This window comes from Giraffa tippelskirchi, chromosome 5, assembly GCF_054371585.1.
Source record: "Giraffa tippelskirchi isolate mGirTip1 chromosome 5, T2T-mGirTip1v1.2.pri, whole genome shotgun sequence".
In the NCBI taxonomy this organism is placed as follows: domain Eukaryota; kingdom Metazoa; phylum Chordata; class Mammalia; order Artiodactyla; family Giraffidae; genus Giraffa; species Giraffa tippelskirchi.
Window position 1 is genome coordinate 28,493,228 of NC_137279.1, and position 24,975 is coordinate 28,518,202.

At 52.6% G+C, this 24,975-nt stretch overlaps 1 protein-coding gene, 1 long non-coding RNA gene and 1 pseudogene across 2 annotated transcripts; 1 reads left to right on the forward strand and 2 right to left on the reverse strand.

Annotated features, from left to right (window-relative positions):
- The first annotated feature begins 166 nt into the window (after positions 1 to 166).
- Positions 167 to 3,708, forward strand: LOC145505663 (uncharacterized). Its single transcript, XR_014053188.1, has 2 exons — positions 167 to 969; positions 3,404 to 3,708. It is a non-coding gene; the product is annotated as an uncharacterized LOC145505663 (long non-coding RNA).
- A 5,812-nt stretch (positions 3,709 to 9,520) lies between these two features.
- On the reverse strand, positions 9,521 to 11,646 carry FNDC10 (fibronectin type III domain containing 10). Its single transcript, XM_081488282.1, has 2 exons — positions 10,122 to 11,646; positions 9,521 to 9,862 (listed from the first exon to the last, which is right to left on the reverse strand). The coding sequence occupies exon 1, from the start codon at positions 11,508 to 11,510 to the stop codon at positions 10,833 to 10,835; it is 678 nt and encodes a 225-aa protein (XP_081344408.1). The 5' UTR covers positions 11,511 to 11,646; the 3' UTR covers positions 9,521 to 9,862; positions 10,122 to 10,832.
- An 8,293-nt stretch (positions 11,647 to 19,939) lies between these two features.
- On the reverse strand, positions 19,940 to 20,598 carry LOC145505167 (large ribosomal subunit protein eL39-like; annotated as a pseudogene).
- Positions 20,599 to 24,975: the final 4,377 nt, after the last annotated feature.

Sequence of the window (24,975 nt, forward strand, 5' to 3'; positions counted from 1 at the left end):
AAGCGCACAACCGCTTCAAGCCTGAGGGCCAGGGCCCGCACTCGGCAAGGGAGCCGCCCGGCGCCTCGAACTGGCGTTCTAACGTCGCAAGCCGTCGTCGCCGGGACTGACGCACGAGGCGTCGCGCCGGCAAAAGTGACGTCACATGCGCCCTCGCCGTCGCCAGGACTCACGTACGAGGCACCGTCGTAGCTGGGACGTACGTTGAAGGTTGCTGGTCTCCGCCGGCTTCTCTCCCTAGCGTGAAGTGTGCCCTGGTTGTTTTCATACCTACCGCCCGAGCCGCCGTGCCTCCACCGCTCTAGGCCGAGCCCCGCGCCCATTCTTGGATGACTACCCCAGCCTCTTACCAGCCTTTCGCAAACACCAGCGCATGGGTGTCCTCTGAAAACCCTGCAAAGTTTGACATTTAAGTGAAGTTGTGAAAATATTTGCAAAGACGATTAGAAATGAGACGTAGGAGGTGTGAGGAGACCTCCTGGGTTGGGAGAGCAAATTGACTTAAATCCTTGGGTTTGTTTGGAGGCACTGGCAAGTCGTTAAGAATCTGCTTGCCAATGCAGGAGAGGCGGGTTCGATCCCTGGGTGGGGAATGTCTCCTGGAGTAGGAAATGGCAACCCACTCCAGTATTCTTGCCTGGAAAATTCGACGGACAGAGGAACCTGGAGGGCTACAGACCATGGGATCGCCAAGAGTTGGAGGCGACTGAGCACGCACGCAGTGCAGTGTTGACTAGTGTTGAAACTAGTCAACTCGGTTTTGTTGTCCTCCAGCCACTTGAAGTGGCCACTGAGTTGATGTTTTGCAATGGAGGCGCAACAAAGGGAGGGGGCAAGAGAATGGCGATGCTCCACTGTGGATCCAGAAGTGATGAGAAAGGAGGACGTGAAGAGGTGGCAGCAGTGAAAAGGTACTGTGTTCTGAATTGGAAAGCCCAATGGAAAAAATGTCACTGGAGCCAAACAAAGGTAGAACAGGATGCTTGAAACAGCGTGTGGGGAGGGGGCCGCATTTTCTGTCTCTGTAGACTAAGTGTCACTATGGGCACCAGTAGAAGATAGCCTTCCTATTGGAGAGGGAGAAACTCAGAAGCCAGGGCAGTGAGTGACCACCCTTACTGATGTTCCAGTGTTCTGTTACTGCTGATGTTTTCAAGAAGAAAAGGCTGAGAACCAGACCCTTAGAGTATTTAAGGACCCTGAGCATAGTGTGGGGGAGGGACAGTGCATGACTGCAACAAGGAATCATTTACTTGGAAAGACCGGGTTGCGGGGGGGGGGCGTGTGTGAGGGACGAATGAAGAGGAATGAGGGCTCCTCTGCTCTCTATGTATTTAAATATATGTATAGCATAAGTCTAGGAGGACATAACACTGAGACAGTGAGAAAGGGGGCAGTAGGGTTACGGGTGCTTTGAATTAAAGCACCCTTGACTTTGTATTTTATGTTGAATATGTATTTCTCTTACACCCACCACAAATAATAGCAGTGTTTACATTTTGAAAACAACACCCCCCCCCGCCCCCGGCAATGTGCTTTCCCAATGTGCTCCTGAATTCAAAGACATTATGGTCTGACCATCCCAGTGCAATACTGAGCTCTCCTACCTCACATTTCCCAGCTTCCTGTTTAGAACTTAAGGGACTACCAGTTGAAAACTGCTTGTCCATTGTCTTTTTTACCTCTGCATAAGCTAACCTCATACCTCAGGTCTTAGTCCAGGCCCTGAGAGTTGCAGACAGATGTCATGGGCTTCAAGAAAGCTCACCCTCGTCATTGTCTTCTCCCCCTGGCCTTTCTATGCTCCCAGGAGCACCCTCCACTTGCTCTTATGGCTCTGAACAGATTTTAGCACTCTGTGTTTCTCTTTCCCACTGCTTTCACAGACTCTGAGCTCAAAAGGGCTAGGGCCTCCTTTTCCAGCCAGGATGGCTGTGTTGCGTATGTCCAGGGTATTTAGAAATATCATTCCTCTGGAGACACTCACCAAGTACTCATATAGCAGATACCTGAGGGAGAAGATGCCCAGGTGGGTGACAGAGTGCTCTGTGCACTGTCTGTGCTTAGGCTACCAGCATCTCTTTGAGGTTTAATTTTATACTTCGTTCGTGGCATGGGAACCCCAAACTGAAATAAAAAATATACTTCGTCTTGGACCATTGGAATCCCCAGGGCCCCAGTATAAACAGGACCCAATGTTCCCTTAGGACATATCCATCACCAGGGTCACATGGGACAAAGAACACTCCATGAGCAAGTATTACCAATAAAAGATTGAAAGCAGGGTGAGCTCCCACAAGGTAACTTGCATATTCATCAAGCAGGATAATTAATTCCTCAAGAGCTGGAGAATATAGAACAACCTGAGATGGATAAATAAGACAACTTAATGACATACAACCTGACATTTAGAGGGTAGAGTTGGACGAGTTCTGACATACGTGTACATCCATGCGACAATAGTAACAACGGACTTCACTGGCGGTCCAGTGGTTAAGATTCTGCTTCCACAACAGGGGACATAGGTTCTGTCCCTGGTGGGAGAAGGTCCTGTATGTCAAAAAATAAATACAATGGTAACATGTATCACCCTCAACAGTTTCCTATACCCCTTTGTAATTCTTCCTTGGGCTCCCCTCCACCTGCCCCCCCATCTCATCAGGTGACCACTGAGCCGTTTCCTGTTGTATAGATTAGTTTGTATTTTCTAGAATTTTACATAAATGGAATCATAGAGTTTGTACTCTCTTTTTTTGTGTGGGGGGGCAGTCTGACTTCTGTCACTCAGCATATTCATTTTGAGATTCACCAATAATATCGCACATATAAATAGTTGGTTCATTTCTGTTGCTGAGAAGTATTCCAGTGTATGGGTGTTCCCTGTTTCATTTATCCATTCACCTGTTGATGGACATTTGGGTTGTTTCCAGCTCCTAGCTTTACTACAGTAAAGGCTGCTGTGAACATCCATGAATGAAACTTCATATGGACATATTCTTTCATATCTCTTCAGTTAATGCTTCAGCACAGGATGATTAGATCACATGTTCAAATGTACGTTTAACTTCTTAAGGAACTGCTGCCAAATTGTTTGCAAAGCAGATGTACTATTTTACATTCTCACAAGCAGTGTTCCAGTTTCTCCACATCCTTGCCAGCATTTGATGTGATTAATCTTTTCAGTTTTAAATGTTTTTAATAGCTGATGTCTCATGGTATCTCAGTGTGTTTTTAATGTATATTTACCTAGTTACTAATGAAATGAAGCATAGTTTCAGGTGCTTATTTGCTCTTGCTATGTCATCTTTGATGAGGTGTCCAAATCATTTGTGCATTTATCATTGTGTTGTAATTAAGTTGTGCTGTGTGCTCAGTCGCTTCAGTCATGTCCAACTCTTTGCAGCTCTATGGACTGTAGCCCACCAGGCTCCTCTGTGCACAGGATTCTCCAGGCAAGAATACTGATGGGTTGCCATGACCTTCTCCAGGGGATCTTCCCAACCCAGGGATTGAACCAGGGTTTCTTGTGTCTCCTGCATTGCAGGCAGATTCTTCACACTAACCTACTTGGGGAGCCCCAAGTAAGTTATGTGTGTGTATATATATTTTCCAGATATGTGATTTATAGATGTTTTCTCCTTGCAGTTTGTCTTGTTCTCTGATCAGTGTCTTTCGAAGTCAAAAGTTCAGTAAAGTATAATTTATCAATTTGTTCTTTTATAGATTGCACTAAAATATCTGCTATGAAAAATATACTGATGGGATTAATGGTAGATTAAAGATTGAAGAAGAGAAGGGTATTAAATAGAAGATATACAGATAGAAAGTATAAATGAAATGGAAAAAATGAACAGAAAATCAGTGAGCTATGGGGCAGCCTCCAGCAGCCTATATACATGGAATCAGTGTCCCCAGTGGGTGGGTTGGCACTCTGGCTGGTTGTTAGAGACACTGCTCCTGGCCCTGCTTGAACTCGGGAATTTTGCCTCTAATTACATTTGTTGCTTCCTTTCTTGGCCCGGTGATTCCCTCACACACACCAGTCAGTCCTAAGCTACAGATCTTCATGTCCTCTTTCTTCTTCCAATTTCTGCCCCTCAATCTCCAGCCATCTTGGCCTCCCAGAGCCATCCACTCAACTCAGGACAGTACTGGGCTGTGCTCTGTGCTCTGCATCCTGAAACTCCTCCAGACAGTAAGCTGGAACAGTCACAGAACTCAGCTCATCTCTTTCCTTTCTCATCAGGGGTCATGGCCCTTCATTGCATGATAGCCAATGTATTTAGAACTGTTGTTTCACATGTTTTGTATGGTTTTTTAGCTGCTTCAGGTGAAAGAGTAATTCTGATCCCTGTTACTTCATCTTGGCTGGAATCATAAGTCAAAGAGAGTGAAATGTGGAAACTCACCCTACAGATGTTAAGGTTATAATGATAAGACTAATAGCATACAACAATAGGAAAAGACAGTCCCATGCACATGTGGGAACGTGGTATGTGTTGTGGGGCTATCCACATACTGGGAAAGGATAGACTGTTTCTGCAGACCAGATTGAGGTACTGATGTAAAATGTTGGATCCCTACCTCACACCATATACAAAGATCCCTCTAGACAACTAAAGACATAAACATAAAAAGTAAAATCATAAAGCCAGTTGAAAGAAATATTTTATGGGGACCACTTATGTATTCTTTGGGTATGCAAGAATTGCTTAAGGCCAAAAAAATACATACGACTTACAAGGGAAAAAAGTAGGTCTGGTATCATCAAAATTAAGGATATGTTTTCAACAAAAGACACTACTGACAATGTTAACAGTACAGGAGAAAATATTTGTGACATCTAAATGGTCAAAGGTATGTATCTAGAGCTATGATGCTTAGTATAGCCCCCACTAAACATATACGGGTATTTAAACTTAACACTTAAATTAATTAAAACTTAAGATGCGATTTCTCGGTTACACTAGCCACAGCATCCACAATGACTAATAGCTACTGACTAGTGACCACTGTGATTGAATTATGTTCCTCAAGAGAATAAGTTGATACCCTAACTCCTGGTATCTGTGGATGTGCCCTTATTTGAAAATAGGGGTCTTTGGACTTCCCTGGTGTCCAAATGTTTTTAACCATCCATTTTTAACTGTCCAGTAGTTAAAAATCCACCTGCCAATGCAGGGGACATGGGTTTGATCCCTGAACTGGGAAGATTCCATATGCCGAAGGGCAGCTAAGCGTGTGGGTCACTACTAGTGAAGCTGGAGCACCCTAGAGCCCCTGCTTTGCAACCAGAGAAGCCATTGCAATGAGAAGCCTGTGGACCACAACTACCGAGTAGCCCCTGCTCGCCGCAACTAGAGAAAGCCCACATACAGCAACAAAAATCCAGCACAACCAAAAAATAAATAACATTTTTTTAAAAAAGGGTCTTTGCAGATGCAATCAAATTATAATGGATTAAAGTGAGCAATAATACAGTGAGTGGTATTATTGCTCTCTCTCAATAGTACAGTGAAACTCGCAAAAGGTTTCGGGTCTCTAGCCTCCAGAACCATGAGAAGACAAATTCCTGTTCTGAGACACCCAGTTTGAGGTTTTGTTGGGGCAGCCCCAGGACACTAAGACAGCACAGATGATAAAGCACAATTTCAGAAAGTCCTATTGGACAGTACTGGGTATTTGCAGAGCTCTTGAAAACCAAGGGGGAAAAGCCATAGTGATGGGAAGTTGTACAAGAACGTGAATTAGCAGTTCATCCGAGGGGAGATTCAAACAGCCGATAGGACTGGGAAGTGGTAGGCAGCCTTTCCAATGAGCAGAAGAACAGACTCAAATCCAGTTCCTGCTGCACATCTGACAGATGAGCATGAGATAGAACACAGAGTGGTGCGGAGCACTTGTGAGACGTCAGTAAGTCAAAACCTCCCCACACTGCTTTAGCCATTAAAGACAAGCTGATAATATTGGTGAAATTAGGTATGCACACCCCTAAGATCCACGGTTCTCTCGCCTAGAGAAATCCTCACACAGGTCCCTGAGGAGTATGGGCAAGGGTTTTCATGGCCACACAGTGATCAGCATGGCAGCCACCTGTGTTCCTCCAGGGGTGAGGACAAGTCAGCCTGAGGGACACACACTAGAAATTGCACATAATGAACAGAAACGAAATATTTGTGCATTCTGCAGCAGGGATAAATCTCAAAGACACGGTGTAGAGTTAAAAAAAAACCAGGGTGATCAGTACAGCATCAGAGTGGTTGCCAGGAGGGAAGGGAACAGGCATGGGGAGAATTTGTTGGACTGGAATCCTAATTGAGCAGAACAGAGACACCGGGGCAAAGGAAGGAGAGAGTCCAGATAAAAGTTGGAGAGGAAAAGAAAGGCAGGTCCCAGAAGTGTGAGGCCATGTAATTAACACATGGTTAACAGCAGAGCTGGGAAGTTATAGACACCATCCTAGCCCACCCACTCCCCACCTGAGGGAGGGAAACCTGGCTCTGTTATATGTGACCCAGAGGACAAAGCAGTGACTGACTCATATCCAGACTCATAAGAAAAAGAGAGGGGCTTCCCTGGTGGTCCAGTGGCTAAGACTGCATTCCCAATGCAAGGGGGCCTGGGTTCAATCCCTGGTCAGGGAACTAGGTATCACATACTGTAACTAAAGATTCCACATGCGGAAACTAAGATCCAGCACAGCCAAAAATTTTTTTTAAAAAGGAAAAAGAAGCAGCATGCCGACATCCCTATAGGTAGAGAAAACAAACCAGAAAGACATGCCCAAAAAACAGACATTTTAACCAAATATTTCATTGTAAGACAAACAGGAAAAGGATAGAAGTTATGAAAGAACACCCTGCATCAGAAATGAAGGGGACATTTTACTTAGACCACTGGAAAAAATGAAGATTTGAAAAGACAGCCAATATGATGTAGAAATGAACTAGCATTTCTAAAGTGAAAGTGAAGTCGCTCAGTCGTGTCTGACTCTTTGCGACCCCATGGACTGTAGCCTACCAGGCTCCTCTGTCCATGGGATTTTCCAGGCAAGAATACTGGAGTGGGTTGCCATTTCCTTCTCCAGGGGATCTTCCCAACCCAGGGATCGAACCCAGGTCTCCCACATTGTAGGCAGATGCTTTACTGTCTGAGCCACATCTCCAAAGGAGAGGGAAGTCTGGGGCCTTCAAAGAAGGCTGTGTGTGTGGCCCCTGGGCTCCTGCCTTCAGGTCAGGTGCAGCCTGACCTCTGCCTGGAAAGGGGTTGCTACCTTCCCTCAGCTGGCTCAGCGAGGACACACTCCCAGTCCCCAAAAAGCTGTAGCGAGGCTGGAGGAGGCTCTGGGTGTCAGGGCCCAGGACTCTCTAGACTCTAAGCTGAAGTGGCCAAACTGCACATCCTCCAGGCCACGGTCTCCAGTGGCTTCCTGGCTGTCCCTCTGGACCAAATCCAACAGCCCAGACCACCAATCGTGAGATCTCCAGGAAAATGCTAGCCTCATACCCTGCCCCTGTGGAGGGATGTTTCCTCCACTGCACCCGATCCTGTCTGCACGTTTTTGTGTCCCCTAGCTGATCAGCCCCCAGGAACATGAGGTCCTCACAGGCCAGCACAGATGAAACTGGTTTCTCCTAAGAGGACGGAGGCCAGGATACCCAGTGGACCAACGGCGCAAGCAGCTGCCTGGGGGCCGTGGGTAGGGGCCTGAGCAGGCAGGCAAGCAAGCAAGCATTTAGCCTCAAGGTGTCATTGTCGGGGGCCCCAGAGCCAGCCACACAGGGCATTGGGCATGTGTTCACAGAATGACTGGATCCCTCCTGCTGGCTGAGTGTGGAACACAACCTGTGGAGCAGGTCTTGGCACCAGAGGGCGTGCGTTTGGTAACGGAATCTCAAGGACCCCAGGATTCTGAGCAGGATCAGGCTATGCATGCAGCCCTGGGGATCTTGGCCCAGAGGCATGTCAGATCATGGCATGGACAATAACAAGTCACTTCCTCTTCTCTGCCTGGCTGACCTCACGTAAGCCTCCAAACAGGCCTCTGAGTCTGGTCCTATGACTGTTTCCACTTCACAGATGAGACTGAGGCGCTGATGGCTGTGTGTGGTTCTTTAAAGGCCACGCCAGGCCTATATCCAGGCAACCCTTCAGTGTTTCAGGAGCAGAACAGTTCTTTCTGCCCCACAGCAGAAAATCACAAGCTTAGGGAAGTTACCTTCAGGGACCAGTGAGAAGGGTGAAGTCCTGACCAAGGAACAGGCATCAGGACCCTACCTCCAGGGCACAGGGAAGACGCATGTCCCCCCACCAGCCTTGCATGAGTCAGAGAGGGCTGTGGGGAAAGGAGAGGGAGACTCCTCCAGGACATGGTGGGCATGGAGGACTGGGGACTCGGTAAGGCAGTAGCCTGAGTGTCCCTTGCACCCCCTGGGGAGGACCGAGGGGCCACTGGGGAAAGGAGCAGTTTCAGAGATGGCAAGGGTTCAGGAGAAGCCCTTTTCCTGAACACCAGCCCCAGGTTGTTTCCGAAGCCTGCGCTCCCCCACCGGACAGTGGGGCACTGGGCCTCTTAAGCCCCTGAACAGAGCCCTGCAAAATCATCTCTGATGCAGAAGCCTGCAGGTCAGGGCTGACCAGTCTCAAGAATCAGCTGGGAGGACCGGCCTGAGGCTCCACCTGACATGAATTCAATCAGGGCCACAGACCAGATTGGGAGAAGGGCAGGGGAAGGGTCCATGGCACACCTCCAAGAACTTCATGGTGGCCCCAGCTCTGAAACCGGCTGCACACAGGAGCTGGAGGCTGGACTGCCCGCCTGTGGAAGACACCTGAGCGCCCTTACAGGTGGCAGGAGGGTGCAGGAGAAGGCCCCCAGGAAGCCAGGATGAAGTAAAACCCGTCCCACTCCCAGGGCTGTCTAGACACTGCACTGCACCCCCGCCCCCTGGTGGCAGGGATGAGTCACTCCTCAGAGCCCGGCCGGCCCACAGCTGTTTGCTCAAAAGGGTCACTGCCAGCTGCAGAATCTCAAGGACAACCTAGCCTAGGTGGGGGAGGCCCAGCGTGGGGGTGGGGGAAGGGCCGGAGGGGCCCTACTTGCTACCTGTGCCCCCCACCCCAGCTCCAGCACCACGTGGGGAGACTCAAGCCAGGGAGGGGGCCCTCCTGGAGGCGCCTAATTGCAGCTTGTCTCAGCTCAAGTGTATTATTCCTGAGACTGGGCTCTTTCTAACCGCAGCAGTGCCACCCTGCCCCCACCCAACAGAGCAGGCCCGGAGAAGATGCTTTCCCCAGCTCCCCGGGGGGACAGGCCAGCAGGGGACACGCTGCCTGTTCCTCCGCCACAAACTGCAAGGGCAGCATGCCTGTGCCCCTGGCCTGTGCTAACCCAGGTGACCTGGCAAAGGGTCCAGGGCCAGCCACTGGACTGACTGATGCCTGAGGAGCTGGGAAAAGGGGCTCAACTTTCCCCCTACCCCTTCTCTCCCCCCTCACAAATAAGTACACAAAACAGTGGTTTTGGTCTAAGAATGATGGACATTTAGACACTGGCGCCAGGATCACACCTAGCCAGTGCCACACCAGGGGTGGGCAGAGCAAGGACAGAGAGGTAGGGAGTGGGCATTGCGGGGGCACCAGCCAGGCTGCTGGTGTGGGGGTCACTGGTGGCTGCTAGGGGGAGCAGGGAGGAGTTAGCCACAGTGACTCCAGAAGTGCCAGGTCCAGGATAGCCAGAGTCAGGGGCTCACGCAGAGCCGGGCGTTGTCATGTGGTTGGTGCCCACAGAGGGGCGAGACCGGTCTTCAGTCCGTGGTGAGAGAGTGGAGGGGCCCATCAGGCAGCAGCATCTCCAGCAGCTCTAGGAGGGGGTGGACAGTGCTGGCTGTCATGCTGTGGTTGAGGCTTGGGATCCAGACCACAGTGGCAGGTCCAGCCAGGTAAGGTTGGCATCTGTCCTGTGCCCTCTGCACACAACACTGTTCTTTCAGACCAGTCCCATCTTCCCAGCCACCTGCCCCCAGTCGCCAAGGAAAGTCCTCGCCAGAAACGCAAAAGGAAAGGGAAGGAACCCAGCCCAGGCAAAGCACCAGCTTCCCCCGAAGGTCAGGGACACTCACCCTGGATACAAGAGCTGAATGGTGGGCGGCCTGCTGAGCTAAGCCGTGGCTTCCAGCCTGTTGGATGCTCACACGAGGAAACTCCGCGGGACCCTGCTTCCCCAGGCCAATCACTCCTGCAAAGCTTGAAGGGAGGGTCCCCAGGGGACTCTAGCCAGAAGCACACACAAGCTGCTAGCATCGGGGCCACAGATCCTTTCGGACAGTATGGACAGGTGGCTGGCTCCCGCAGTGGGCCCGAGATACTAAGGCACGAAGCTACCTAAGCCCACTGGGGTAGGGTGGGGAGAGGACAGGCTCCGAGGGCCCTTGAGTTGGTCAAGTACACAGTGACCAAGCCATGACAACAGCCTGGCTTTTTCCAACTAGGCACGGGCTGGAGGCGCAGGGTGACGGCCAGGGGCTGCCGATGGCTCTTCCGAAAAGGGGCTCTGTGGTCTCGCGGGGGAGAGCCCTGGACACGGCTGGCACCTCTCCTCAGGCCCAAGGGCCAGTCCCAAACTGGAGTCTGGGAGTCAACTGCTCGGCTGGGAAGGTTGTCCGGTGACTCCAGGCCCTGGTAAGGGCCGGTGCCCCATCCATCTCCAGAAGGCCCTGTGTGGAGGTCCTAAAGAGGGAGCAGGAGCGACGAGGGGAGAGCGGGCCGAGAGCTCGGGGCCTCCTGCGCCCTAGTCGGGAAGGTAGAGCCGGGGCGGGCAGGCGTCTCGCGCTTCAGGGCTGCCTGCGTAGGCCCGGGCGCCCGAAGGCCGGGTGCATGAGGTTCTCGGTGATGTAGGCCACGAGCAGGCAGATGACCACGAGCATAACGCAGATGGAACCACCCACCGCCGTCATGGCCACCACGATCTCCCGCATGCCGGCAGGCTCGGCGGCGAACTCCACACACTCGGCGGGCGCGGTGGGCTCCGGGGCGCCGGCCGGCTCGGCTCGCAGCGGCAGCGGCTGCAGGCAAAGGCGGTAGCGCACGCCGTCGTGCACGTCGGGCAGCAGGTAGTCGCGGCAGGAGGCGCCGAGCAGCACGCGCTCGCACGGGAAGCGCGTGTAGGCGCCACGCCACGAGCAGTTGAGCGCGAAAGCGCGCACGCGGCGCGCCTCGGCCGGCCCCAGGCGCCACTGCAGCAACACGCTGCGGTTGCGCAGGACGCTGGCGCGCAGTGAGCGGCCGGCCGAGGCGTGCGCCACGCAGCCGGGCGCCTGGCAGCGGAAGCCGCGCGCGGGGCTGCGGAAGCACAGGCGCCCGCCTCCCGCCTCGGGGCCCTCGGGCAGCACCTTGTAGGGACACCAGGGCGCGTCGGCCGCCGGCTCCCAGCCCGGCGGCGTCGGGGCGGCCGTTGCGCAGGGCGGCGGCGCGCAGGCAGCCAGCAGAAGCAACAGCGGCGGGGCGCGCATCCTGCGGCTGGGCCGGGCGGCGGCGGGGCGCGGGCTCGCGGGCGCACGGGCGCGGGCGGTGGGTCACGCGGGCCGCGCCGCCGCTCCCCGCGCTCGCCCGGCGCGCCGCGCCCTCCGCCACCGCCCGCTCCGACCCGCCCCCGCGCCCCGTGCGCGCTCGGACCCGGCGCGGCGGCGGAGGCGGGGCTGCCCCGCGTCCCGCCCCCCTTAACCCTCGCTGGGCCGCAGCCACCTGGAGGTCGGATCTCGAAGGAGAGGGGGCGGCCGCGCGAGTGGGGCGGGGACGGCTGCGCCCTGCTGCGCCGAGGCCGCTGTGCCTGTTGGCTTCTCACTGTGTGAGCCCCCTTCGGAGCCCTGCCACTTCCCGCCCTGCCAGGCTTTTCTAGGGCTTTTCCGTGGCTTTGGCGGACTGGGGTCTCGAGTCGTGGCCCACGGGGACAGCTCCGCGACTCTCCTTGGCCATACCCGGCGAGGACGCGGTGTGCCTCTGGGTAGGGGGAACCAGCGGCCTGGAGCGTGCGCGGCTTCACGCCGCCGCATCCCAGACCCACGGTGGCGACCGGCAAAGAAAGGGTCCCACATGCCCTAACTTGGAAGGGGTGAGGATGGAAACGCCCCCCCCACCCCCTACCCCGGGCTTCTGCTCCTTGGGAGGTGGACTGCGCCGACCTGGGAGGGGCGCCAGCGAGAAGAGTCTTCCTCATCTGAAAGCTATTCATTCTGCACCAAAGAGGCAGCTACAGCGTGGACCACTCTAATTAATCTCTCCCTCGGCTCCTCGCAGATAGGGCCCTGGGGCAGCCCTCTGGATCTCCGAGAAGAGAGCAGGACTGCACAAAGGGAACAACCCTCCACAAGCCCACCCGATGCAGCGGGCGGACCTCACTACCCCGGGAAGGAAGAGCACACACCTTCCCCTACTCCTGTCTTCAGGATGGGCCCGAGACCGGAGCCCGCCCCCCTCGGTCGGGATGCCTCTCCAGGGCCAGGGGGCGCCTAGCCAAGCCTGCGTGACGTGACTGGATGTGAAGCAGGAGCACCTCACGTGCAGGGAGCACAGCTCTGAGCAGCGAGGGGGAGGGGTCCCTGGCCACTGTCCTGTGGACCCTGGTCTCCCCGCAGCCCCTTCCAGGTGCAGCTCTCACCTGAGGACACAGGGGAGGGACAAGGTGACCTCCAGCACTCACCGAGTCCTTGCTCCCCATGCACCCGCCCATGGAGCATCCTACTTCCACCGCCCTCACCACTTCCTTGTCATCCCCCTGAATTCTTTGTGAGCACTGGATAGCAAGACCTCAACCGACGCCTGAAGCCAGGGGTTAGTGGCTCCCTACCCAGGCCCAACACTCCTGCCCCTCAACACCGGGCTTCTCTGGCTCCTTCAGATCCCAAGCAGGGTCTCCCCAGGTCTCTGCACCTGCTGGGGTAGGGTTGGGATGAGGGTTTAGAGAGAGGCACCCTGGCCCTGCCTCTGGCTTCTACTCCCTCTGCAGGTGGGGATGGGGCTGGGTTCAGCCTCTTCCCTAGTGTCATGGGGGACTCAGGAGCTCCCCCAGGAAAGCAGAAAGTTACAGTGACCCAGGGACCCCCATGTCCTCACCCTCAGCTTCCTGGGGCCTGGACCAGCTTGCTCACACCGGGTTTCCAGTCGGAGCTGAGGCTGCTGCAACTGCTCTGCCCGAGGGGTTAGTGGTCAGAGGGGGCCATGCTCTGTGGTGTAGGTCTCCACTACCAGGTCCTCTGGGCCAGAGAGCAGCTGGGTAACCACTTCACCTGCTTATGCCAGAGACGGGTGGAAACAGGACTGTTCAGAGATTTTGCAGCTAATCGGGATGAGGGGAGAAGTCCAGTTAGATCCAACCTCAGACGTCCCTGGGGAGCCTGGTGCCCATGCCCTGAGCTTGTTCTGTGGTTGGGGGCTCACACACCAATGCTGAGCTTCCTGGTCTGGCAGCTTCTGGCTGGAGGGAAGGGCCAGCCATGGGGTTGCGGGCTCCGCTGTTTCCCCATCTGGACTTGACTCTGTGCAGAGCATGTCTGGGCAAAGAGCAGGTTGGGGGGGGCATGTTCTGCTCATCCTATCCAGGGTTTGTGGAGCTGCTGCAGGCTTGGGGCGGGGTCAAGTGTGACAAAGCCCTGCTTCCCCTTGGAGGTTTCTGGCCTGGTAAACAAACTCCCCAGAGATCCACCCTTCACCTCACATCAGCCCCCACACCCACCTCTGCAGCTCTCCCTGCCAGTGGCCAGCAGGGTCGCCATCTCTAGTTCTGCAAAGTCCCGGTCCTACGGCTCAGCTCTCCAGAGGGGCTGGAACCGCCTCTGTCACCAGCCACAGCCTGTGAAGAATGTGGGTGGATTCTGGGTCCCTTCTAGCCCCGCAGAGAGGCCCCTCTTGGATCCTGGATCCATCAGCCCTGAGTCTCCTCAACAGAGCCCCTGCCTGACAGCCCCCCACCCAGAAGCAGGAGCTCATGGAGTTTGCAGGAGCAGCTGGAGCTGCTATCTTTCCTTCCCCACTAAGGGAAGGGGAGGAGAAGTCAAGGTCAGCACCCACCACCCTCATGTAGCAAAGTGTGGCACCGGTGGCCTCTCTCCCACCAGAAAGGGCAAATGGGCAAGACTACAAAGACCAGAGGGCCTGCCTTTAACTAACTGTCCACACATCATGGTTGCTACCTCCCCACAAAGCGACTCTACTTTGGCTGGAACCAGCTTCCTGGGCATTCCCACTGGAGACCAGAGGATGGAGCCTGGGCTATGCAGACACGGAGGCTGGCTGCTGGGCACAGGGAACAGGGGAGGGGCAGCAGACAGAGAGGAACCAGCATGTGAGCTGAAACCAAACCCAACACCCCCACCTCCACCATGTCTTAGGCGGATAGCACCTGCCTGCCCCACGTTTGTTCTGCCTTCCAGTGCAGTGCCTCTGTTTCCCTTTTGGGGGCCTCCATTCTCCACTTTCAGGCTGTGGGGCTTTAGGTGGGTTCACCCACCTTACCAAGGGGTTGGAGGAGCACCCAACCTGGCCTGAAGGCCTTTGCTGAAGCTCACAGAAAGTGTGGTTTGCTCCTCTAGCAAGGATAGACATTCAGCTGCTGACTGGGAGGTGTCGCGGGAAGAGCCGGTCTGTGGATGAAGCCACCCCTAGAAAGAGGCAAGAAACCTACCAGAGTATTTGCACCAGGTGTCTGGATCCAACTTGTCTGAAGCAAGCCCACCCCTGGACCTCACAGTCACAGAGGCCAGGAAAGCCCCTCTTGAGTAAATACTGCTGCTGCTGCTGCTAAGTCGCTTCAGTCGTGTCCGACTCTGTGCGACCCCATAGACGGCAGCTTACCAGGCTTCACCGTCCCTAGGATTCTCCAGGCAAGAATACTGGAGTGGGTTGCCATTTCCTTCTCCAGTGCATGAAGGGGAAAAGTGAAAGTGAAGTCACTCAGTCGTGTCCGACTCTTAGCGACCCCATGGACTGTAGCCTACCAGGCTCCTCTGTCCGTGGGATTTTCCAGGCAAGAGTACTGGAGTGGGATGCCATTGCCTTCTCCGTGAGTAAATACTAGAACACCAGTTTTCTGATCATTGTAACTAAGTTCCACAGATAACGTGGCCTGCAGCTGCACTGACCTCCCCAACTTGACCTCCCACCCTCCACCCTGACCCCTTCCCTTTCCAAGAACCCCAGGTCACTCCTTCTGCCTAACACCCCCTCCCTGAACATGTGAGCATCTTCCCTCAGTCCTACTTTCCCCTACCCTGGCTGGGGTCCGGGGGCTTCAGACAGCAGGGTGGGCACTTCTGGCCCGCTGTCCCTTGGCTCCAGCTGTGAACTGTGAACACAGACTGAGCAGGGGGCTGAGCTGCCTACGAGGGGCCAGCAAGGCAAGGGAGAGGCCATGGCCCATGAATGTGAGTGAGAGCACGGGAAAAAGAAAGCTGTTTCTGGGAAAGGAAAACATGGTTTCTCGGATCCCCTGTTGGGAGATCCAGCTGGGGCTGGCCCTGAGGACGTGGCAGGCAGGGAGGGGACAGGCCTGCATCCAGCCCCCACAGGTCCAGCTCAGGCACACTCCCCTGCCTGAAGCTCCGCTTTCCGGTAGTCAGTATATTTGGTGGCTCAGACGGTAAAGAATCTACCTGCAATATAGGAGACCCAGGTTCAATCCCTGTGTCAGGAAGATCCCTTGGAGAAGGGACTGTCAGCCCACTCCAGTATTCTTGTCTGGGGATCCCATGAACAGAGGAGCCTGGCGGACTATAGTCCATGGGGTCATAAAGAGTCGGACACGACTAAGCCACTAATGCTTTCACTTTCACTAGCTGTGTGGTTATTTCCTAGATGTTCTTTTTAAATCCACTTAGAGGAGACTTCATATCACGACCACAAATAGAAGAAAAGTCGGTGTCAGACCATCTTGGCTTCCTGCTTGAAGGCGTCAGAGTGACCATCTAAGGGTGACCCCAGAAGCCTCCGTGGCCTTCATTCTCTCCACATGCCACCTGCCACCTCATATCCCTGGAGGCTGCTGGTCACCCATAGTGTCCCTGTGGTCCCTGCCCCTACTCAGGGAGGGGCATCCAGGGGAGCCCACCCAGCTCATACCTCATGTTGGGGCCGATCTCCAGGACCTGTGAGAAATGCTTCTGCCCAGTGGTGGGGGGGGCGGTGGTTGACCAGCCTGGAGCAATCACAGGGGCTTCCAGGAAACCTCCTGGGGGCTTCTAGAAGAGTGGCCCCCTGCACCCCGTCAGGGTCCTGAGGGAGCAGCTGGCATGGGGCCCCTCAGACTCTGAGCATGGAGGGTCATGGGATGAGCAGGTGACCGAGCTGTTTGGGTTGTCTGAGCAAGAGAGGGTCGGGGTGGCAGCTGCCCTCCTGGGCCTCTGTGTTCATGGGAACCACCCTCTCCACAGCCTTGGCATCCCGGGCTGGGTCCTCTCTTCCTGGGGCCAGCCTCTGTTCATGCCCCAAAGGACCACAGAAGGACTGGTCCTGCGGGGTGGGGTGGGGACCTGACATCCGAGGAAGGGGGCCTTTCTTGAGGGTGCAGTGCTCTCCTCTCGGCAGATCTGGGCTCTGAGAAACAAGTGGTCAAGCCCAGGTTGGCCTCTGTGGGGCCATGTTTCTCATGATGCGGCCGGCCGCCCTCCTCCCCTGCAGGACCCAAAGGTGCCTCTGCTACTGGCCGGACAGCCCGGGCCTCTGTGCAGCCTTTGGGGCCCCCCAGCGGACCATCCTCAGCTGGTGACCTGAGGGAAACAACCCACATCTTGTGGGGAGGGAGAGCGGAGGGGATGCTAGAGAGAGGACCCCCACACACCACCACTGGGGTGTGCCGAGAGCCTCTGCACAACTCACTGCCCCCTTTGCCTTTGCAGCAAGGTGGCTGGGGCGGCCCCAGCACCCACCCACCCATCCAGCACCCAGCCCCGGCACCCACCTAGCCTCTGCACCCAGCCGCAGCTGTCTCCCTACCCAGAGCCCTGGCTTCTCTGCTCCCTGAGGACAGAGATGAGCTGGGAGGCTGTAAGCATGTCCCCAGGGCAGCGTGGCAGTGGACTGGTGCCTGTTTTCTCACCTGAAGAGGCAGGGGGTAAGTTCTGGCCTCCAGAAGCCCCTACCAGGGAGCTGGCCCGCAAGACTTGGAGCTTGGAATGGCCGGCTTCTCTGGGCCTCCGACGATTCTATCAGAGGACAGCACATTGTGGACTATTGGGGCAGACCCAGTTCCCGGGCTCCCAGGAGATGCAGTACAGGACCTGGCCTGGGACCTGGCTCCCTTCCCTCCCTAGAGTGGACAAATGGAGAGCCAGCAGTACGTGGGGCAGCAGTTGGGCCCAAGCTTGCCTGATCACGAGCTTGGCAACTGGCAGAGGCAGAACTGAGGCTCAGGCTTCCATGAGCCTGGGATGTGGCGCAGGTCCCACCCAGGGGTCTTCCCTGTGGAGGGACCTGCAGGGCTCCCAGTGGGTCCCTCCTCCCAGAACAGATCAGCACAGGCATCGGCAATATGGCAGTTTTTGCTGGAAGCACACTGAACTGAGAAAAAAGAGGTGTTGAGCAGAGTGGAGAGGGCCTCCAGTGAGGAGGCCTGTGTGTGAAGTCACTCGGGTTCTCTTTCTGCTTTTGTACAGAGACCCTCTTGGAGCCCATTGTGGCCGGGGGCCCCAGGGAGGCGGATGAGGGCTGAGCCTCACTGGTCAGCCTGGGCTCAGGGCATCAGCGGATCTGCTGGCCCTGATCAGCCTGGACACTTTACTGGTTTGAAATTATTCAGACGTCCTAGAAAGTTGTCCATCTTGTTTATATTTTCCAGACTTATCGGCATGAAAACTCCCACAGTGCTCTCACTTCTGCAAGATATGCAATTATATTCTTTTTCATTCCTAACATGAAAAAGAAAGGTACCACTCACCACATACGGTATGTGTTTAGAAAGGGTCTACTCTGCCCTTCGCTAATCTCAGCAAGTGTGAGCTCTGTAGGTCCCTCTTTCTGGAATGTTAACTGGGGTGATCCAGCCTCTGACTGGCTTAGTTCCCAGCTGCTGGGGCAGGGGTGGGGGGAGAGGGGTTTAGAAGGGTAGTGGAGGGAGGCTCAGCGGCCCCTGACCTGCTGGGTCCTCAGAATTTCTGGTTCTGAGGACATTCATGTCCCTCCTCTGCAGTCAGTGTGGTGAATGGGGAGAAACTTCTGTTCTTCTGATGCTATAAAGCTGCCCCCATTCCCCGGCTGCCTGCAGGTGGCATAAAGGCACCTTCTCGACACCTGGACTTTCAAGAGTGGACCTCTGTCCCCCCCGATTCAGCCTCCTGATCGGGGCTTTGCCCTGATAACACTGAGCTGACATCTCTCAGTGTGATGAGTCGGCCTGGTCTCTATGGACGTCCACCTCGCTACTCCATGGCCAGGAACAAAATGGTGACAGTGCAACCCTCAACCTCATCTTTAGATTCTTGCAAACTAGATCTTGGCTTCAAATGTGGCTTTAGCCACAGGTGAGTATGTGAATAGAGGGTGATCTCCTGCTTTTGATGAGTATGTGTGTGTGTTAGTCGCTCAGTCGTGTCTGACTCTTTGCGACCCCATGGACTGTAGCCCACCAGGCTCCTCTGTCTATGAAATTCTCCAGGCAAGAATACTAGAATGGGTAGCCATTCCCTTCTCCAGGGGATCTTTCCGACCCAGGGATCAAACTCAGGTCTCCTGCATTGCGGGCAGATTCTTTATGTCTGCCACCAGTGAAGTACTTTTGATGAGTATATGAATCTCATATTAGGAGATGCAGAAGAGATTCATTCAAAAATAAAGTCAAGGAAACAACAAGGTGAATCATGCTAGAAGAATATAACATTACTCTGCTCCAAAGTGTCTCCAACCAAAAATTATCAACGAAGTGAGAAATTCTTGGGAATGTGAAACGGGTTTTTTAGGCATCTGAAACATTTACTCATATGGTTTATTTTACTGCTGCATGGTTGATTTACAGTATTAGTTTCAGGTGTACAACATAGTGATTCAACATTTTAATGGATAATACTCCATTTAAAGTGATTACAAAATAATGGCTATATTTTCCTGTGCTGTACAGTAAATCCCTGTTGCTTATCTATTTTACACACAGTAGTTTGTATCTGTTAATCCTATACTCCTGGCTTGCCCCTCTCCCTCTCTTCTCCCCACTGGTAGCCATTAGTTTGTTCTCATATATGTGAGTCTGATTCTGTTTAAATGTATTCACTAGTTTGTTTTATTTTGAAGTTTCCATTTACAGGGAATTCCCTGGTGGTCCAGTGGTTAGGACTCAGTGCTTTCACTGCGGGGACCCAGGTTCAAATCCCGGTTGGGGAACTAAGATCCTGCAACCTTCACGGCCAAAAACAGGCATCACATATAAGTAATAACATGCGGTATTTGTCTTTTCCTATCTGACTGATTTCACTAAGCATAGTAATCTCTATGTCCATCCACACTGTTGTAAATTGCAGAATTTCAGTCTTTTTATGGCTGAGTAATATTCCATACACCACATTTCTTTTTAAAATATTTATTCATTTAATTGATTGTGCCAGATCTTGGTTGTGGCACGCAATCTCTTAGCTGTAGCATGTGGTATCTAGTTCCCTGAACAGGGATCAAACCCAGGCCCCCTGTACTGGGAACTCAGAGTCTTAATCACTGGACCACCAGGAAAGTCCCCAGTATACCACATCTTTATCCTTTCATCTGTTGTTTTTTTCCCAACGAAAGGTCTCACATATTTATCACTAAGCCAAAGCACTAGTGAAGAAACACTGACGCAAAGAGAAGAATCATTTCCCACTAAAACTCATCCAGCTTTTCAGACAGTAGTGATGTTCTCAGGGTGATACAGTAAGATGCAAGTGACTTTGACACAGCATAAATCTGTGCCACTTCCCATGGGGGATCCTTATAGACCTAGCCTGGTTCTTCTCCAATGTCTTCTCTTGTAGTTGTACCTGATTTTATTACCAGTTTTCATTTAAATCCATTGAGGAATGGGACAATCCTGCTGTTGCTTCTTGTCCAGGACCTACTTGATCCTGAAAGTCTTGTGAGAAGAACTGGCAAGGAGTAAATTCAACCCTGAAAGGATATGGCAGAGAAGAGACGAGATCCATTCATCTGTTGATGGACACAGGTTCAAAACATTTATTCATATGATTTTGATCACGCTTATGTCAAATGACAACAAATGCTGTGGAATTGTTTTTATTTTTTAAAAAAGAAAAAGAGTAAGTCATCTATTATTTCTTATGGGTACCTGTGGGATTTCTTAGTGAAACCAGAAGAAAGCTCTGGAATTCCTTCTTTTCTCTTTGTGCAAAAAGTTATGCCAAATCTCACAGTTTTGTTGGTTTCCTTAGAGTCAAAAGTCTGTTTCCTTTCATACTAATATGCTCAGATGTTTTCTTGGAAGTATCATGATTGGGATTACTCCTCCAGGAAACACTTCTGGGTCAGCTAGCTTGGCTGTCCTGTTTATTCTGTGTCCCCAATTCCTTCCTCTGTAAACCTGCAGCTCGAGTAGCCAGCTGTCTTCACAGGCAGAATCTACTCACTTGACATGTGGTTATTGTAAAGTGCTAGGCCCCCACTGGGCTGGGAGAAATGGGAATGAATACAGAATCCTGCCCTATTGATAAGCCCAATGGTGTCTTCAGCCTCACCCTCTACCCTGACCTGCAGCTGACCTCACATTCTGCTTGGGTCCACTCCTCCCTGCCTGTCCCCTTCTCCTGCCCCCTCCTCTCAATGGCAAATTCTGGGGCTCAGCCCCCTCTTATGGTCCCCCTTTAAAAAAATTATTTATTATTTTTGGCTGCCCTGGGTCTTCGTTGCTGCCTGAGGGCTTTCTGTAGTTGCAGAGAGCAGGGGTTACTCTTCCTTGGGGGTGCCAGCTTCAGTAGTTGTGTCTTGCAGGATTTGTTGCTCCACTGCATGTGGGATCTTCCAGGACCAGGGATTGAACCCGTGTCCCTGAATTGGCAGGTGGATTCTTAACCACTGGACACCAGGGAAACCCTATGATTCCGATTTCATTACATTTGGGCTTGCTATTTCCCTCCTGTTCTTTCTCTCAGTTTGGCGATGCATTTAAAAGGAAGCTTTCTGTATTTCATACAGATTTTCCATCCTTTCAATAAGGCCTTGCCAGTGATTGAAAACACCTCGTTGCTGAAAATGGGGCTCCTCCTTCCTAATCGTTGATTTATGTTTGGCTACAAACGCGCTAAAAAAAAAAAAAGTGTATTGGATCAATCGGCTCCCTAGTCCCCAGGCCTAGGCCCTGCCGTGGTCCGAGGCTCCAGTTTCCTGCACAGGCAGCTTTGAGGGTTGGAGAGGGAATGTTTCCCCCCACCCCGTGCTCAGAGAGGCAGCCTAGTAACTGCTTCCCGCTCTGGCCTGAGGGTACACATGGAGGCTGTGAAGCAGTGCCCATGGACGAAGGACCAGCCTTGCGTTCAGGTTCTGTGTCGGTCACCAGCAACTCGGGGCATCGCGGGGAGAGTTGCCTCCACATGCACCTGCAGAAGTCGCGCCTCCGGGAGTCGCCAGCAGGAGGTGCGCGGCTGCGGCCCGTCGGGGTCGGCAGCACCGCCACCTGCTGGCCGCGCGGTGAACTGAGGCTGCGTCCCGGAGGCGGCAGGGTTCTTCCTTAAGAAAGTACCTGGACTTTCCCCGGGAAATCTGAGCCGCCGTGTGCCAGGAGTCCACAGGGTGCCCTCCTCTGTTCCGCCCTCGGCTGCTCCACCCTGTTCTAGTTCTGGGTCTGAAGACGCTCTACCCTCTGTAAGGCGAGAACCCCTTCAGCACTTTCATTTTCCAGAAGTATTCTGGGTGTTCTTGCTTTTTAAAATGTATTTTATTCAAGTATAGTTGATTCACAATGTTGTAGTTGATTTACAGTGTTGTGTTAATTTCTCTCTTCTTTTTTTTGGGGGGGGGAGGGAAGGGCCTCTCAACGCAGCATGTGGGGTCTTAGTTCCGCAGCCAGGGATTGATTCTGTGCCTCCTGCATTGGAAGCATTGAGTCTTAACCACTAGACCATCCGGGAAGTCCCTGTTCTTGCTTTTTAATGTAATAATTTTATCTACCTTTTGAAAAGGTTATTGAGGTGTGATTTTTAAAGTGAAATGCTTCCATTTCTAGAGTACAGTCGGATGAGTCAGCAAATGTAGAGCGAAAAGTCCCAGCCACCCCTCCCTGCCCTGTCCACTCACTGGAGTCTTGCCTGTTTCTGGATTTCATGTAAATGGAATCCTGCTGTCCATCCCCTTCCATGTCATGCTTGTTCTCTCAGCATAAGGAGGTCCAGATCCTTCCAGGGTGCTGCTCCTTTCAGCAGTTCACTGCCTTGTACCCTCAAGCAGCACCCAACCCGCCACTCAGCTTGTGCTTCCTTCCCTGCTGGTGGACGCTGGGCGGGGTTTGCCCTGGTGGATGAGCTGCTACCAGCAAGCATGTTCAGGGCTGTGTGTTTCTGTGCTTCCAGTTATATTAACTGAAGACCTGGGTGCAGCGGAGTTTAGGGGACGTGGGGTATGGACTATGACTGACACTGTCAGATCTGCCAGATGATTTTCCTAAGTGGCTCTTGTATAGTTTACATATTTTATATTTCTACCAGCAAGGTGTGAAACCTCCAGTTGCTCTATCTCCTGGTTAACACTAGGGATTTCTGGACTTTTTTTTTTTTTACAGAGTTCCATCGTTTATGAAACAGAGACTCCATTTAAGACTGTTCTCACAGAAAGCAGTAGAAGAGCAGTCACTTGGATGGAGAGGAGGCTAGTGGACCTGTGACTCTCAGGAACCTTCCTGCAGTGGCCACAGCTGGGGGACAGGTGGTGTCTACCCTTTGGCTCTGTCTCCATCCTGGGTGTCTGCTCAAGGATCATCCTCTCGTGGGTCTGACCTCTCTGACCTTGGCCCTTAGGGGACCTCTTGACTTGGCTGTTGTCATTCCAGATTCATGTATCCTGCCTCTTCCTTGAGAAACCTGAGAATTCCTCAGACTGGAAGCTTCAGATTCTCCAAGAGCAAATCAGTTAGTGCTTTGAATTCATATGTTAACAAACAGGTTATTTAGCATCACTCAAAAAGAGTAACACAAATTACCTCTAACAGGTGGGACTATGGATGGATGGTTGTTGTTGTTTAGTGGCTAAGTCATGTCCAACTCTTTTGAGACCCCATGGACTGTAGCCTGCCAGGCTCCTCTGTCCATGGGATTTCCCAGGCAAGAATACTGAAGTGGGTTGCCATTTCCTTCTCCGGATTTCTGGACTTTTTAATGTATATTTATTTCTTTGGCTGTGCTGGGTCTTAGTTGTGGCACACAGGATCTTCGTTGCATTGTGTGGGATCCTTCGTTGCGCCATTCAAACTCTTAGTTGGGGCATGCAAACTCTTAGTTGCTGCAGCATGGGGGATCTAGTTCCCTGCCCATGGATTGAACTAGGGGCCCATGCCCTGGGAGCACTGGACCACCAGGGAAGTCCCTATTTTGGTCTTTTTAAAGCTAGCAATTACACTCCAATAAAAAGAATAAAAGAAAAAAAATTAAATAAATAAAGATAGTGAGTGGGTATTGATGCCCCATTGTGTGTGTCCTGGTTTTTATTTGGAAAATAATTTAGGATCTCAGAAAAGTTGAGAAATTAGTATAGAGAGTTCCCATATGCCCTCCACACAGGTTCTCCTGGGCTTCGCTGGTGGCTCAGATGGTAAAGAATTCACCTGCAATGCAAGAGACACAGGTTCGATCCCTGGGTCAGGAAGATTCCCTGGAGAAGGAAATGGCAACTCACTCCAGTATTCTTGCCTGGAAAACTCCATGGACTGAGGAGCCTGGCGGGCTGCAGTCCACAGGGTAGCAAAGAGTTGGACACAACTGAGCAACCGAACACCACCACCAGGTTCTCCTAATGCTCACAACTAACACAGCCTTACAAGATTCTGAAAAGCAGGCAGCTGACTTGAACACAGCACTGGTCACTACAAGACTTACTCAGGTGTGGGTGGCTTTCCCACAATGCCCTTTGCCCCGGACCCACATGGCCTGTGGTCATCATGGCTCCTGTGTCCATTCCAATCAGTCCTGGATATTCAGGGTTTGCCTGTTGCCCATGACCTTGACACTTCTGAAGTTATTTTGTTGATTGCCCCTTAACTTGGACATGTCTAATGTTTTCTCCAGATTACAATGAGCTCATACATTTTGGCAAGATGTGCTGTGTCCTTGGGCATCGTAACGGGAATAACACAGCATCCGTCAGTCTCTTGGCCAGCAACATTCACCTTGATATCATGGTAAGGTGGATTTCTCTGTGGTAAAGTCACTGTAATCAATAAATATCCAGTAGGAAGCTACTTAGAGACTCTGACAATATCCTCTTTCTCATCACACATCCTCATCACTAATTTCAGCATCTACCCATGGGCCTTGTCTACAGTTCTCACTGTTGTGGAGCCCCCTACCAAGGTCACAGGTGTGAGGCCTTGTACCAAGGTCACAAGTGTGGAGCCTTGCACCAAGGTCATCTCCGGAGCTGACTGAACCCCAGAGCAACCATTGCCATGAACCCCCTGGATCTAAACCAGCCAGTTCTCAAGCCCCATATTAGGTAAAAATACCTGCCCTAACTGTTAGGTAGTTAGAATAGGAAAAGGGAGTCTAAAATGGCAGTGGCTAAAAGACAAAGAAGGGAAAAGCCCACGAAAATAGAACAAAGAAATGTCTGAGGAGGACCGGAGTGAGGAGTGAGGACGTCAGGTAAAACAAACAGCGCTCCTGGCTAGCCCAATTTACATAGGACAGGCTCAGAGGGGAGGAGACAAATGTATAAAAGGAAGAAGCCTAGAAGGATTGCGGGCTTCTCTTCACATCTTTCGAGTAGGCCTGCCCTCAAGGATGTATTTTCCTTCGCTTTGTAAATAAA